The sequence below is a fragment of the Crocuta crocuta genome, unplaced genomic scaffold (genome assembly GCF_008692635.1).
Source record: "Crocuta crocuta isolate KB4526 unplaced genomic scaffold, BGI_CrCroc_1.0 scaffold129, whole genome shotgun sequence".
In the NCBI taxonomy this organism is placed as follows: domain Eukaryota; kingdom Metazoa; phylum Chordata; class Mammalia; order Carnivora; family Hyaenidae; genus Crocuta; species Crocuta crocuta.
The window spans coordinates 10,245,541-10,262,692 of record NW_027551571.1 but is presented as its reverse complement, the minus strand read 5'-3'; the positions used below and the strand labels follow the sequence as shown (position 1 = coordinate 10,262,692).

The 17,152-nt window shown below is 42.6% G+C and overlaps 1 protein-coding gene across 1 annotated transcript in view; it reads left to right on the top strand.

The window, feature by feature from the left end:
* NBAS (NBAS subunit of NRZ tethering complex) overlaps positions 1–17,152 on the top strand; it is a 334,140-nt gene that overhangs the window by 116,713 nt on the left and 200,275 nt on the right. Inside the window, exons 22-23 of the mRNA XM_077750930.1 lie at positions 6,384–6,467; positions 12,605–12,758. Coding sequence (XP_077607056.1) covers positions 6,384–6,467; positions 12,605–12,758 — 238 coding nt within the window. The remainder of the gene's footprint in view (positions 1–6,383; positions 6,468–12,604; positions 12,759–17,152) is intronic.

Sequence of the window (17,152 nt, the reverse complement as noted above, 5' to 3'; positions counted from 1 at the left end):
GTCTCCTCAGTATGAGGATCGTCCTCATTATTCCTTAGTTGACTCTTAGACCTCAGATCATTCAGTATCATCGCGTGTAATATGTGTTCCCCCCTTACTGCGTGAAATCTGGCAGCCCTGAAACTATATCGAGTTTGTGCTACAGATGAAAGTTATAATTCACCAGTTTTAGGTTGAGCCCTTATTTTCTATAAGTGCAATATTATAAATACAACAATTATCATAAAAATAAAAAAATAGAAAAAAATAGATTTATAAATATTGGCTGTGTGTAACACCAAATACTGACTGTAAAAATTACTACATACATGTTTTGTTTGGGGGATTTTTAAAATGTTGTCTGTTTTAGCTTATTCTTATTAAAATATATGCCATTGACGTTGGGTTTGAGAATGCCTTTTTTCCCCTAGTAACTTTTTACAGCAAACATAAGTATTCATTGTTCAGGGGACCTTGAGTGCCTCTACTTCAAAATCAGGGCCCTCTGTCCAAGGGATCGGTGACAGAGGTGGTGGTGTAGGGGGTAGTTTTCCTATCATTGACTTCTCTCTTCTGTTGCCCCTTATTTTATTGCTAGCAAACACCTTTGCAAAGAGTAACCTTTTTTAACTTTTCTGGCAATTTTTTCCTTTGGGATTTGTGGCTTCTTTCCCTTAAACGTTAATGATTTTACAAACTAGTTCTCAGAAATAATCAAATCATCCTTTGCCAATGGTAAAAAAAAAATTATTTTCAAACTTTGTGTTAAGCATTTGGGAAAGCTGCGATGCCTTGTGGATATTGCTTATTTCTACCTCATGAATCAGCTCATCACTTCTTACTGCTGCTCATTGCATTGGCCGGGTGCCATCTACTCAGGCTGGTGTCAGCAGACTTGATTGCAGCTGTTAGGTATTTGTAAATATAATCATTGATGTTGTTTATGTGGTGTTACGATTTATCATCATGTAGATCTTGAAATGTCACCCAGTTACATAGGTCTTGTACCTCACTGCCCCTGAAAGACTTCTTGCTGGTGTTATGAATAATGATGCTTTTCATGATGGTTGAACACTTCTTACATGCCAGGCACTCCTCCATAGCCTTCAGATGTACTAATTTGATTCTTCCCAAATCCAAACGAGGTTAATACTATTAATCTTTCTATTTCACTACTGGGGAAATTGAGGCACAGGCAGGTTGAATAACTTGATCAAGGCTTCACAGCTGTTCAGGGTGGTGTTCTGTCACAGAGGTCAGACTTTGGAGAGCATTCTCCTAGTTATAATGGATTCAAATTCAAGAAAATGTTTGTCTGGTCTTGTCTTCACTGGGGGCAGATAATATTACAGTATTTACTAAATAGATTAAACAGCTGGGTCCCAGGGATATAGCTGGTGGAGGCAGGGGGAGAGTCCCAAGTCCTGGAGTGGTGGTGCTTTCACTGTGGTCTTATACACAGCCAACAGCTGAGAATACTGGGAAGTTCCACATCAACTCTTTAATCTGCAGGATCTCCTGAGTCATTGATTAGTGAAACTGACTAATTGGTCCAGAAGAGAACTCTGAGTGATGACTTTAGATAGTTGTTTTTTTTTTTTTCCAACTTGGCAGTCTGAAGGATGACTAAGTTTCTTATTTCCCATTGACTTTCAGACCAGTTTGATTTGTTCAGTGATGGTAACTACCGTGTAGTTGTATATGTGGGCTCACATTATTACTACTTTTTGTCCTTTATTTACCAGAACATTTTTTTGTGTGCTAAATAAAGGAAATAAATATAACTCCACATATTAAAACCAGTGCATAAAAGGTGGCCATTAGTAGTAATACACAGTCTCTTTAGCCTTTTGTTCCAAGGCATGGAACACGAACAAAAGAACTTTTTGTAAGTTTATTCTTGATAAAATTTCTGTGAAAGGAAACATTTATATTTAGTGTGAGAAATCATTGGTGAGAGAAGAGTCGAACATAATAGAACTTGTAATATTCATTCCTTTCCCTCTGACAGATAAATGTTACCTTCAGATGAAACCAGCATGCTTATTGTTTGGAATAAAACAATGAACAGAGTTCCAATATAAAGAATCTTAAAATTAAGCAGCCATTATTTTGTAGCGAGACATTTAAGTTTACCATGTTCTTCCTTTTTTTAGTGGGGGATGATACATGTAAGTTTTAAGACTTCTTAAGCCAAGTGGAAACAATAAGAGACAAAGATGAAATAAAGTATATGTAAATATACTGTGTTTGGAACTTTAGATTCAAAGTGTTTTTGGAACTTTAGATTCAAAGTGTAACTTTTGCGAGTCACCCAGCTTCCTATAACTCTTCAGAAGTTTTCTAGGAAGTTCTTCTAGAAGTTTTCAGTGTGTTTTCTAGGTTTTTTTGAACCACGGTTTCACCAAGCCCATTTACAGATTGATTTGCAGGACTCAGTTTCATTGGGAACAGAATTAATGAAATGTTATCATTCTACTTACCTTATGAAAGAATAAGTAGCTACACTTTGGGCATTTTAGGAAAAGTAGTGGTAGAACCAGTTATTTTCAAGTGCAAAGAATGGTGAGATTTAGAGAAATAGGTATTCTGAAATTTTTTTCTGCATCTGCACTAGAACGCGACATGTCCAGCTGCCTGGATGAGCTGTGTACCGTCACTGGTGTAGCTAGCTCTTTCGTCAGGGTAGGGGGCTCTACCGGAAAGCATTTGTGTTCTCACTCACGGATCTCCAGACACTCTCTCTGTATGTATATACACACTTCTGTGGCACATCTTTGTTTACGAACAGATTGTCCCCCTTCATTGCTTTATTCCAATTTTGAGTTTTTGTGATACTCAAGAGGGCACTTCTATAAAAGAATTGACTATAGATGACATATAGTGCTCACTTAAAAAAAAATCTTTGTGCTGTTTTTAATAATTCATTTGACGTATTATTTTAGAGCCTGCTAAATGCCAGGCACTATTTTAGATATTGAGGCAGTGGACAAAATAAACAAAAATTCTGCCCTCAAGAAATTTATATTCTGGGTGAGGAGGAGATCCTGTCTCTGAAATGCTGTTATTTGAAGCAAGATAAAGAACTTAGAGTATTTTTATAGCAAGCATCTTAAACTCCTAAATCTGTTTTAAAATAATTTGCTTTGTTGAAACATTCTGTAAGCAAATGGAAGAGTAGAAGGAAGTCTTTTGTTTTTTGGTTTTTGTTTTTACCTAAGTGTTGGTGATCAGACCCAAGGCCCAGCCATATTTGGTAGAAGCTAGCTTTATCATATTAGTAATCGACTCATTGAGTTTGGTTTTATTTAGTAGTTTCAATATACATGTAACTGGTCCTTATTGGGTTGTCTAAAGTTAAATTTTGGGAAGGCTCAAATGACCCCTACCTGCCACCTAGAGATCTGGCCTGGTGGCTCATAGGTGTGGAGCAAGGCAGTGGTGACCGGAGAATGGATCTGTGGCTGGAGGCGAGACTGGAGCCTCAGTGCGCTTTCTAGAGGTGTTGCAGTGTGCGAGCTGGAAGTCCGCGTTTGGGATTCTTCGTTTGTCACTTTTACGAGGACAGGCAAGTTAACCTGGGCCTCAGTTTTCCCACCGTAACACAGGGAAGATCACATCACCAAGTACAGGGGGAGTAACTGGGCTTGTGTGTTAAATGCCTCTCATCCTGTCTGGTCCCCAGTCTAGTCCCCAGATCAATAAACGTGGCCGATCATCGCGGCAATCCTAATAGTAGTACGGCCAGTGCTGTTCCTGCAGCAGCGCTGACCAGCACTGTGCTCACCAGCGCTGCTCTGCCTCCAAAATGCAGCAAAAACAATGCTTTAGTAACTCAGGGCTCTCAGCACTACCTTCCGGAGTGCACCTCTGAGCCGGAACTTGTCTTTAATACGTGTTTTGTTAAAAATAGGTATGCTTTCATACCCATTTCTGCTCAGTGAAGCTTAACAAAGTTTTAAAGTTTTCTAGTCTTTACCAAATGAGTATTATTTTGCTGAGGGGCCCATGCCACTATTAATCATTTTCGTTATAACCCTTGTATCTAACATGTACTTTGTATAGAAAGTACAGATCTAAACTTGTGATACGTTTTTTCCAAAATTCTTTGAGAAAGCATTTTGTGTAGCTATGGAACCGTGTCTGCTTTAATTAGAAAAGGCAGTAGTCGTTTGTTCATTCCCACCCCACCCCCCGTTCCTCAATTCACTGCTATAATTTATTCTTATGTTGGAAGAGTGAGCATTGATTGGCATCATCACTGTAACCCCATGTTCTCTTTTTTGCTTTCCATTTCAGTGGCCTGTGATAAAGTATTAGTTACTGACATGGAAGAAAGTAAAATAGGCTTTTGTTTGGTGACAAATGAACTAGGGTAATTGTGGCATCCATGCTAAATAATCATCCGTGTGCTGCAGAAATTTAAAAACCTGAACTCTGATGCCTTTAGAAATGTGTCTGTGGTCCACGCTACGTAAGATCTGCACTCACGAGCCGCAGAGTGGGTGAATACTGCGCTTACAAACTATGGTCTAATACATTTCTTCTTGTCTGTATCTAGAGGGGAGTTTTGACTTTGGATAATTTGCAGCAATAATAACTTGATGGGAATACTGTTGATCGATGCATAGCACTGCCCATTCTCAGACCTTTCAGCTTCCCTCTTCTACTTGAAACTATCACACAGGCGTGGCCAGAGGACTAGTCTCTACGTCCACATAGTATTCAAATGTTTACAGATGTTTCCTGTGCAAGGCATGTCACATAACCCAGTAAGAGAAGAAAGTGCAAAATACAACTGATATAAGGAAGTGCAGTGCTTTCTCTGGAGCTATGATAAGTATTAGAAAACTGCTACTATTTATACTCAGAAGTAGAGAAAATGTTTTATTGAACTATAAAGCAGAGCCACTGAAATTTGTTCAAAAAGTTTTTGTCTTCTTGGGGAGAGAGCATGGTTGGCTCATTTGGTTAAGTATCCGACTCTTCGTTTTGGCTCAGGTGATGATCTCATGGTTTGTGGGATTGAGCCCCAGGTCAGGTTCTGTCCTGACAGCGTGGAGCCTGCTTGGGGTTCTCGCTCTCACTCTGTCCCAACCCTGCACCTGTGTGTGTGTGTGTGTGTGTGTGTGTGTGTGTGCATGCGCGCTTGTTTTCTCTCTCTCAAAATAACTAAACATTTAAAAAAAACTTTGTTGTCTTGATTCAGAATGTTTCAGCTGTCATGGCTTATGGCATATTAGAGCCCAAAGGGACCTTAGGGATCATGTTAGAAGCGCTTTGCTTGGGAAAGGCCCGTGCCGAGGGCCACACAGCTCGGTGAGGGGTGACCGGGCTTCCTGACATGCTGGTGCTCTGCGCTGTTCCCGCACCCTGCTGTCTTTACCTCACTTTTCTGTCTAAATTTCTTCTTAATTCCATCCAGTCAGGCCTGATCTTTGCCTTTTTTCATTCTCCTGCTATCATCTTTTGGTGATAAACTTTATTTCCACTTTTATCGAGAAACAAATGACATACATCCCTGTATAAGCTGAAGGCCTACAGCGTGATGGTGCCATTTACACTGTGAAGTGATTATCGCGCTAGGTTCAGCTCACATCTATCACCTCATATAGGTAGAATAGAAAGGGAAGAAGATGAAAAAGAAAAAAATGTTTCTCTTTGCGATGAGGACTCAGGATTTACTGGCTTAACAGGTTCCCACACACCCCGCAGCCGGGTTAGCTCAGCAGTCATACTCACTCCAGCCTGCTGCCATTTGTCTGGTAACTGGGAGTCTGCACCTTTTATCAGTTAGTGTTATTTTCAACCTTCCCTAGATATTTACCCCACCTCCAGGTCTGTGCTGTCAAATTCGGTAGCCACTATTTAGATTTAAATTCAATTTTGTGTGGCTATTTAAATTTTAATTAACACTAATTAAAATGAAATAAAATTAAAGCTCTCTTAGCCATATTTCAAGTGCTTAGTACCTAGGCACATAGCTACTGGTTACTGTGTTGCAGAGCATAATTAGAGAACGTTTCTATGATCACGTTAGACTGTAAGCTCTTTGAGGGCATGGGGCCATTTAACATTGATATTAAGAATATACAACACAGGCTCTTGATGAAAGCTTTAGAATGGGTAAATGAGCGTATACTAGGGCTGTCCTTTTTTGTTCTGAATTACCCTTTTCTTTCTGAACCATTTTCTGATCCAAGAGAAATCAGCGATTTGGTATTTTCCACTTCTTGTATGCAGTATGTATTGCGTACAACTTACTACGTCATAAACAGGAATGGAGGTTTAAGATTATGGAGATACTTTTTGCATCATGTTCCTTGTGTAGCCAGTCAGTGAGGTAGTGTGCATTTTAAATGCTTATGGTTTTTTTTTTTTGTTTCTTCTTTTTTAAATTGAAGTTATAATGGCGACTCGTTGGTGCTCATTCCTTGGCGTGAACACAAACATCGAGAGAGAGATTGGTGTGAGGAGCTGGAGCGCAGGTAAGGGGGAGCCGGTGTGAGGGACCTTCATTCCTCTGGGATGGGCACACGGAGGGCCTGTGCAGGTGGCATGTGGTCAGTGACCACGTACTAGAAAGCGGTCCCTGATTGAGGAAGCTTGGGTGCGGTTGTTTGAAACACTTGACTTGATTTTACTCCATTTTGTTACAGGTTTGTTTTTTTTTTTTAATGGAAGAATATTAAATGCTATAAAGTAAATATTCTAAAAAATTGATCCTCATATAGCATCTCTTTTCATTTTAAAATTTCATTTTTGATTTAATTTGAATTTTTATTTTTGTAAGACTTATCCTTGGAAAACCTGAGAATATAGAGGCATCAACTACTGGTGAAGGGGTGTGAGAATAGGTGTGGGGCTAAAAGCATTTGAATTCCTTTATTCCTCATGCCTCAAAGTCAGGAAAAAATGTTCTGTCAACATCTAGCCTTCCGTATTTTTATGGAATGTTTATTTTTTGGATTCATGAATTGAGGCAGAGAACCTCCAGATTGATCCAGAAACCTTCCAGCTTCCTGGACATTAGGCCCAGCGCAGGGTGGGGGTGGAGTGCTGGGGTTGAAACTCTGAGCATTCAGTGAGAATTTATGTCAGAATGTTGAAGCCTGGTGGTACCTGCCACCTCTGAGCTCTTAGAGTGCAGACATATTCTCCAGGTAGAAGTTTGGAGAGTTCTTTCCTGGAGAAATGGAATCGCATCTGAGAAGAGGCTTCTACATATTGAGATATTGTCCCAAGAGAACAGTGCATTACCTGGTCGCAGGGGAGCCAGCATAGGAACAAGTCCCGTCAGCACACCGAGCTTCCCGGACATTTGAGGGTTGTCCAATGTCAAATGGGCAGGAGAGGCAAAACCAACAGAAGGTGGAACTGGAGGTCAGAGACCGCACAAAAAGAAAACTTCAAACATTGTAATTAATGTTGCCCATGAGATAAGATACTGTAGTTGTGAAATAACCAAAAGATTTTATAAAGTAGAGACAGACAACTAAGAGTGCTTCAGGAAATGAAAATGATAGTTGGTATCTAACAATTAGGAAGTTTGAAAGGTAAAAGCAAAGAACTTTCCCAGAAAGTAGAATAAAAATATTATAGAGCTAGACAATAAGAGAGCAAAGATAAAAGAAGCTTAATATTCAAATTAGAGGCATTCTAGAAGGAGATCACATATAGAAGGGAGGAGATTTATAAGAAATATTTCAAGTCTAGTATTTAGAATTGAAGGCTATGAGTTTCCACACTGAAATGCCCACTACACGAAAGCGTACCATTAAGATCTTCCCAAATGTCAGGGACGCAGTCTACCAGAGAGAAAGACATTCCATAAAAGGAAGTTTGAATTAGAATGACCTCAGATGTCTCCAGAACAGCTCTAGGAGCTAGAAGAAAAACTATTTTTTGATCGGGAATCCTGATATTGCTAGTATCATCATTCAAGTATGAGGTTACTCATGTAAGATCTTGTAAAATTTACTACCCGTGTACATCTCATTTCAGGAAGCCATAGGAGATGTGTTTTATTAAAATGAGGTGGTCAGTTGAAAAAAAGAAAGCCATTAGATTCAGAACTGGGCTCTAACGCAGGCCATGGCGATGGAAAGGCCCAGGATGACAGCTGTGTTCTTGTCGCGTGAGAGAGCAGCTAGCACCGGGGAAGGGTATAGATGGCTTCAAGAGCCAGGTGTCTTGGAAGAGTTTAAAAAATGGAACTGGTGTATTATCTGATGTATTTGACTTTGGGAAAAACTTCTATTTTGCTATTAATACATCTTGCGGAGAATTTAGGAAAAAAAAAACAAACAAGCAATGAATGCATAGCCTAGTAAATGGGAGAGGTAGGACAACTGGCATTTATTAACTCCAGAAAATGAAAAGTTGTGATAATGCACCACTTGGCTCAGGAGAAGATAACATTCACATAATCATAATAATGCAAATAATCAGTGGTTTAATCCAAATTGTGATATATCCACAGTGGGAGGAAGGAGTATAAGGGAAGTGGATGGTTGTGGTTGAAGAACGCCAAAGGGCAGGTAGAGTAGATAAGTCAGGAAACAGTCACAAACTGCGTACTGTTTAGACGCGTAGAGGAAAACCCAGGATCATGGCTGAAAGACATGAACATCGCTTGGAGCGTGACAAGGATGGTGGATGGTGGCAGTGTCAACTGCATATGGAATTACTGGCTTTTTTTATAGGAGTCTTTTCGTGCTTTTGGATTGCTGAAGCTACATACATGTATGGTCTGTCTGATAAATGATAAAAACCGGTAGTGTTGATTGTTGTAAATGACATTTGGAAGCTCTCTAGTGTTAGTGGTAATGTTGGCCATATCCCTTCATTTTGTTACTTTGGATATCTGAGATAACACTTAGTTACCTTTTTTACCCCAAAAAGTTTTAGTGTAATAGCAGCTGAATATTCTGCTGTGTTTTTGCTATTGCTTTTTTTTTTAATGTTTATTTTTGAGAGAGAGATAGTGACAGCATGAGCAGGGGAGGGTAGGAGAGAGAGAGGGAGACACAGATTCTGGTGACAGGCTCCAGCCCCTGAGCTAGCTGTTAGCACAGAGCCCGATATGGGGCTCAAACCTACGAACAGTGAGATCATGACCTGAGCTGAAGTCGGACACTTCACCGATTGAGCCACCCAGGTGCCCCTGCTGTTGCTTTTTAAAAGTTGTTTTTAATTTCATGTTCTAAAATCAGAGTTGTATATATTTGCAAGTAGATTATTTTTCTACAAAGCTGTTGTTAAAAAAACATTTAGAAGATGTATTATATACACAATAGAATACTACTTGACAATGAAAAAGAATGAAATCTTGCCATTTGTGACAACATGGACGGAACAGAAGGGTAGTATGCTGAGCAAAATAGGTCAAAGAAAGACATCATATGATTTCACTCATACGTGAAGTTTGAGAAACTTAACAGGTGGTCATTGGGGAAGGGAAGGAAAAATAAGATTAAAACAGAGAGAGGCAAACCCTAAGAGACTCTTAAATACAGAGACAAACTGAGGGTTGCTGGAGGGGAGGTGGATGGGGAGAGGGGAAAATGGGTGATGGGCATTAAGGAGGACGCTTGTTGGGATGAGCACTGGGTGTTATATGTAAGTGATGAATCACTGGGTTCCACTCCTGAAGCCAAGACCACACTGTATGTTAACTAACTTGAGAATTTTAAAAAAATAAAAAGAAAGAAAAAAAAGAAAAACCCAAACCCTAAGTCTTTTGTTCCTTGTCACATTTCTTGCTCTCCAGAAGCAATTACAGTTCTTTTAGAAGATAGCTTTTGTATTTATTCCACATCCCGGAATTACCATTGTGTAGCTACTTGTTGAGTTTTTACTTCCAACCATTAGCTGTGGGCTTCCTAGAAGGGAAGGTAACAGCTGAGCATGTACCCTGCTGCTCCTGAGAGTGTGGGACATCCTCCACCCCTCTCCCCATAACCATCCTGTGCTGCCATTTTGGGGGCATTGCGGGGAAAAGTGGAGCTTCAGTGCATGGTATTCATCAGCTACATTTAACTAGACGTCCTCACTTAACAGTTGTAATGAGAGGTGGAAGAGGTAGAGGAACTAAAGACGGTGGAAGGTCAGTGCCAGTGGACAGGGTGGTCGGCAGAAGTGCCAAGACCCTGTTGACGGTGAACGCTCTCATTTCCAGACGGGCTTTTGAGAGAATAGCACTAGCGGAGCACCATACCCTTCATCCCGTGCTTCCCCGGTCCGCACAGCCTGCGCCTGTGCATGGTTCTCGGTAGAGGAAAGGCTCGAGGGCATTTCTTCTCAGACCAACCGCAGTGAGCCGGCATGTGAGCAAAGCTTGCTGTGCCAGAACTCCTGAAACTAGAGATGAAAAGTCAGGAAAAGTCTCACAGAGGAAAAGGTGCTTTCGCAGATGGTACAGGTGTTCCGTGTTCCAGGACATACCATGTTCTTTATTCATTTAATGGGTGTCTGTCTGTCCTCTGTTAGATGCAAGAATACCAAAGGAAGAACAGCAGATGCAGTCCCTGTACTCTGGAGGCCTATAGTCTGGCAGGGAAAATGGTCCTGTGGTAGATGATTCACGTGATGAGGGCTGGGAAAGACCAGGGCCGGGGGTACCAGGGGCTTGGAACAGGGAGATCTCAGCGTGGTGGAGGACAAGGAAGGCTGTCCCGGGCAAAATCTTGTGAAATCTGAGGCTTGAATAGTGAATAGGATTTAGCTCCGTGGAGGGCAAGTCTGGGAAAGGAGAGGGGGATGTTCTAAGCAGAGGAAGAGCATGTTGGAAGGAGGCTTAAGGAAGTGTCCCCTTCAAGGACTAACAGCAAAGACGTGGATTGCTGAAGCACCCAGGGCAAGGGTGAGATTGGCACCATGATGAGGCTAGAATATTTTGTGGCCGGTCACAGGCTTTAAAAGTAGGCATGGATGATTTAGTCAGGTTTCTGTTTTTAAAAAGGTAACTATTACCTGAGGAAGTCGTGAATTCAGTTTTGATCTTGTTGCATTTGAAGTGCCTGTGAACCATCGGGGAGCAAATAACAGGCAGATTATGGAGCTTCTAACTGAAGGGTGGGGTTAGGGGTCAAGCATGGTCATTGCCGTAACGCGTGTGGCAGTTGATGCTGTAGAGTCAGAGGCGAGACCGAGGGAGAGTCCAGAGTAAGGAGAGAGGAGAGAGCCGGCCTGGGAATTTGGAGGAGTCAGGATGCAGGGCTCAGCTGGAGGGGCTGTCCCGGCAGAGGTGACCCAGAAAGAGCCTCCAGGAAGGCGAGGGAAGGCAGGCGGCACCGCATGCTGGAGTGAGGGAAGGGAAGCCTGCTTCTGGAAGGAGAACATGGTCAGATTCTGTCAAACTGTGCTCAGAGGGAAATACTAAGGACTGAAGAAAATACCAAGGGACCTGAGAGCTGCTCGTGGGTATTTTTCCCTGTGGACATGGGCCGCTTTACTGATTTTGGGGAGGGGGGGGTGACTTTTCTCCTGGCAATGATGGGAGAAGCCACTGGCCAGAACGTTAATGTCAGTTGTGAGGCCAGCAGGGCAGAGGGCTACCGGCTATAAGCACAGCACGTTGCCTGAGGCATGTGGCCCAAATGCCCAGATATTTATGGATTTTGTGTTTGCTCATCAATTATAGCTACTAATAATTCCACCAACAATAATTCCTAGAAATAAAAAATTAAGCACCTGCTCCATGTCATATGATGTTCTCTGTGTACTTTATTTATATTGTTTTGAACACTCTGGCATTGTATTTACCTATTTTATCTGAATAAAATGAATCTAAGAGAAGTCTTAGCTCTATAATTTATGCAGAGTTTCATGCCTTTCAGCAATGGCATGTGCTTCAGTTCTGACCCTAAAGCCCTTGCCTTGGCAGTCCACTTGGCCAGGGTCATCCTCCTGAAAACCCCTCGTCATTTGTGATCCCTGGGGTGTCGTGCCTGCATACATTCCTCTTCGTGTTTTTTTTTTTTGTTGTTTTTTTTAAAGATACATCAACTGGCCTGAAATAGTTCCGCACTTTGTAAATGTCAGTACTGTACTACGTTGCTGATCCCTACCGACCGTATATTATCAATGTAAATAAGGCACATTTCCGTTGATTTTTACGAAGAGAGAAAACAAGGTTTCTGAATTTATATTTGCGTCAGCATCACTGGGAGTTGTTTTATCAGAATGAGGCCTGGCTGGCCATCGCAGGTAATTCTGATGGAGGACGCCTGTGCCAGGCACCCAGCCCTGTGCGTTTCGTAAAATGTGCCTCCCCGACTGATTTTGATTTTGTTAATACTTACTTGATGGATTTGTGGCATAGCTGTTTGGATTTATTGTCCATTCTGATTTTTTAAATTGGAAAAACTAATAGGGAAATAAATTAGGCATCCCCCATACGTCCCATTTATCTTGTAAGTGTGCACACAAATATGGGAAAACACATACACGCAAACACCCTCCCCTTTGTACACACATGCATACGCCCTGTCTCTGTGACCCTCCCTCCCCATCTCTGTTCCTGTCTGTCTGTCTGTCTGTCTCTCTCTCTGTCTCTGACTTTCACAAAATTCTAACTTTTCCCAGCATTCCAGTGACTAATTGTTCCTTTTGTGCCTTGCAGAATGGTGGTCGAGCCAAGTCTGCAAGATGAAAGTGAATTCTTGTATGCCGCGCAGCCTGAGTTGTTGAGGTACAGGACGCCACGGCTCTCAGTAGAGAAGGTTATGGACTGGTATCAGACAAGAGCAGAGGAAATAGAGCATTATGCTCGGCAGGTGAGAGGGGGATGACAGCTGCTGCTCTGTGAGGCCAGCAGCAGCGTCGGGCCCTTTGCATTCAGGGCACGCAGTGGCCGCCGATGGTGGTGCCAATATTTAGTTTGCAGACACGAAATGAGTCTCTCTTATTACTTTTGTTCTTTTATCCTTTGCCTCAGAAGCTTTTGTGGCTTTTTTGGGCATTCTTAAAAAAGAGCAAATACATATAAGAAAAGTCATTCAAAATCTTTCTCTAAAATGTAAGCTGAAAAATATGGTGCATACTGTCTCAGATTTTCTGTATATTTTCCATAGGCTTAATACCATATTAGCTGAAAAGACTATATCAACCCGGAAATGCTTGGTTAGCTCCCTGTCACATTGCAGTAATGCAGTTGATTTTTCTTTTGCTTTTTAGAAACTTGGGTTTGAGACTCTGTCTCTGATGTTTTCCTGAAGTCCAAGCCTAATTTCCCTCAGTTCCCCTGTGCCTTTATGGAGCCACATAAGAGCTGCCTCAGAGAGGGGCTGGGGAAGAGAGAGAGGAGATTGTAGGGAAGCATACGAGGTCTATAGACTAAACTTAACTTTTGGCCAACACGCCTTGTACCTCTGGACCTGCCACTTACCTTTTGTGCACGTGGATTTTTTCATGGGGTTAGTTCTTAAACAAGGTCAGTGAGAACAAAGAAAATACACAGGAGAGAACATGAACAGTTCTGCTCATTGAGTGCCTTGCGAATATCAGCACTAGTTGTCTTCATCTCAGAGGACAGGAGTTGGCAGTTCAGAGTGAAGAATGGCAGAAGGCACTTTGAAATCTCATTCACGGTCTGGCTGTTGGATGACTTTTTCTTTCCACTTGCGCTCTTGGCTCGGGACCACCCGTCCTACCATCAGTTTTCCATTTCATGGGGAGGCTGATTCTGAAGGGTCTGATGCGCAGCAGTACTGTGGGAAGGACTTTCCGTCCCTTTGTTTCAATTTCTACTTAGTGACTGGCACAGCCCTCTGTCTCCGTTTGATAGCCTTCTTGAATTTCTGCTTAATCTAACTCCTTTTTTTAGTAGTCGTGGAATTGAAGGTGAATTATTTAATGGAGCCGATGGCAACATTATAGACCAAACTTTTGGGGGAAGGAGGATGGGCCAAGAATATTTATGACGGACTTTCCTGGTTTTGAAGATGGCTAAGGACCATAGTACATTTGAAAACATTTAGAATCGAAAGGCACCGGAACAGAAAGAATCTCTGGGGGGTGCCCCCGTTGTGCTCTTTGGACCTTGAGTGACCACGATGTGTCAGTATAGGTTTATTGACTGTAACAAGTGAACCGCTCCAGTGGGGGATGTAGATAATGTGGGAGGTTGTGGGTAGGTGGGGGCAGAGGCCGAATGGGAAGTCGCTGTGCTTTCTGCTGAGTCTTGCTGTCAGCCTAACACTGCTCTAGTACGTAAAGTCTATAAAAAAATAAACAGAACAGAAACTGCAGAGCTTTTTGAAATTAAAAAAATTTTTAACGTTTATTTTCGAGAGAGAGAGAGGGAACACACTTGCGTGGTGGGGAGGGGCAGAGAGAGAAAGGGATAGAGCAAATTCTCTCCTAAGCAGGCTCCATGCCATCAGTGCAAAGCCTGATGTGAGGCTTGAATCCACGAACCGCAAGATCATGACCTGAGCCAAAGTCGGATGCTCAGCTGACTGAGCCACCCAGGCACCCCTGAAATTTAAATATTTTACAGTCTAGCAGTAATCCCTAGATATCTTAAATTCATCTTTTGAGAAATTGAGAATAATCATAAAGAAAAGTGATTTGGGGGTGCTTTATTTATCCACTTTGTAATCTTTTCATCTCTTTCCTTTAATTAAAAACCCTTCTAACAGAAGTTTTGCTCTTTAGCTCCATTTTATTTATTAACATTTCATGTGGCTTATGCTACAGAGTATATCTTACATAGTTTTATCTTTTTCATTTTTAGAGACTTAATTGATGTGGGACTTCTTTTTCCTTAGTGCCTACAAATGCCTTTAGCAGAACTTGTTTGTTGGATTAGAAAATGTGCATAATGTGAAATGTATCCGGTGAGGGGTTGGGGTACGTGGAAAAGTTGAAGTTTTATTAGAGCCGGCTTTCATTTAAGGTGTTAAGTAATTTGGTTTTAAAGCATTTGTACTTCACTAAGTATCTGGGAAGGCAGCAACTTCAAAGTTGATATTAGAAAAACAAATCTGGATCACAGAATCGGTGAGTGTATTACAAATTGCTAATGTGCTGTATGTGTTCAAGCTATTAGTTGCACAAAGTTGTGTTTCGTGCATGAGGTTTTCTTCATGCTTTCTGAAAATTCACCTGTGATAGTTTTTTTTTTAATTGATATACAGGTAGATCTGTCTTTTCAGATATGAACTGTGTTTTTATGAGTAGAAATTAGGTAAAAACCAGATTTATCTGTTGAAGTATTACTAGATCAGTCCTGTTTTGCCTCATGCCTTACTTACATACAGTTTTTCCCTCTTGTGTTTATTGGCACCATATGCATTTCTTTCTTGATTTCATCTGTACCAGTCCGTGCCCGGGTCTTATTAGAAGGGCCGAGGGTGGTCCTGTAATATTGCTGGCCGTTCCTGCCTCCCCTTGCACATGCTGCCCCTCCCCCTTCTCTGCTTTTCCCAGTCTACCTCCTCGGCCTCATTCCCACTCATTCCCAGAAGACGGTTTTGCTTGGTGTTTCACTGGGAAGTTTGAGAACTCGTTCCGTTTGTCCTCACTCTTTCCGGCTGTCCCCAGAGAAGGTCTTTTCTCTTGCAGTCGGGCTGCTGGATTCCACGCTCCCACCTGCTCAGGGCTGTTCTGTCATCGTTCCTCTCTCCCCAGGGTCTTCAACCTCCCCTTCTCTGCTGTCACCTTTTTTTTTGGTTTTGTTTTTGTCCTAAAGTTCACATCACTCCTGTTTGTAAATACAACCACAAAAAAATTTGAGCCGCAGTCTCCCCGCCTTCGGTTGCAGCTCCTTCCTTGTGTCGCTGCTCAGCTCGGAAGTCGTCCCCTCCGCTCTTCGTGATCACTTCCTCCGTGTTTCTTCGCTCCTCGTTTGTCGGGAGTCTGGCCACCCGGCCGCTCCACCGAAACTGCTTCTGAATGTCACGTCCGCGTCCTCCGTTCCTTCACCGCCTCGCCCTGTGACACCACTGCCTCCTCCCTCCCGCAGGCGCCTCTGCGTGGCCTTCGGGACGCCCGTGCGCTTTCCCCTCCTTGTCCTGGTCTTAGCCATTCGTTTTCGTCTCTTCCGGGTGGCCCACGTCCTCTGGATTTGTCCCTTCAATCTTGCTGTCCCCCAGGGTGCCACTCTTGTCACCAGTAGACGGTCTTCTGACACCAGGAAGTGCAGGTCTCTGAGCTGCTCTGCCTGCTTCCTGTTGACACCACTTGCAGCTCACCGGTCAGGACCTACTTACGAAGTGCTCTTTCTCAGGTGGGACGTCTGCTCCTGACGTGCTTCACTTCAGAATCCTTTGGTCGTATTTGCATTTCAGGATAACCTGCCCCTTCCTTAGCTCAGCAAACAGTGCTCTTTGTTGTGCGGCGCCTCCCTACCGCCCCAGCCGTGTTTCTCATTGCTTTGCTTCATCCTGTCTTCGGGATCCTGCGGATCGAACTCTACTTTCACAACACGGCAGGCGCCACTGCCTTCCATGCTGTTCTCCTGCCTTCCTTCCTTGTGACCTGCTGATAGCCACAGATTCTTTTTTTTTAAGTTTATTTATTTATTTTGAGAGAGAGAAAGAGACAGCAGTTGAGGGACAGAGAAAGAGAAAGAGAGAGAAAGGGAGAGAGAGAATCCCAAGCACACGCTACACTCAGTGCCCCATGTGGGGCTTGAACTCATGAACCACGAGATCATGACCTGAGCTGAAATCAAGGGTCGAACACTTAACCAAGTGAGCCACCCAGGTCTCCCCAATATCCACGGATTCTTTATAGCACATTTTAAGTGTTCCTCCCTCAGGGGACTTTGTGACACTGGCAGGTGGGGCCACGTGCCCCCTTCTTTGAGGCCCCACTCATCCACACTCTACTGCAGTCTTTGATTTACTGGGTGAGTTTCCCTACGAGGTGGAGAGATCACTGAAGGAAGAAACCTCCTCAGTTTTATATTCCTAACACTTAGAATGGTGCTTGGTTCAAGGGAGGTCCTCATAAGTACCTGGAGTCTAGGATAGGGGTGTACGTGAGTAGTACCAGGTGTGGTGAGTTAAGGCCCCATTAGACGATTTTGCCATCGGCCAAATTGTGTCCTCTCATAAACCTGATCAAATGATAGGGAGTCAAATTGCTGTGTCCTGAGCCTGCCTAGGAAAATTATTCTTCGTTTTGGTCTAAGTGAAGGATAAATATTTGATCTGAGACAGAG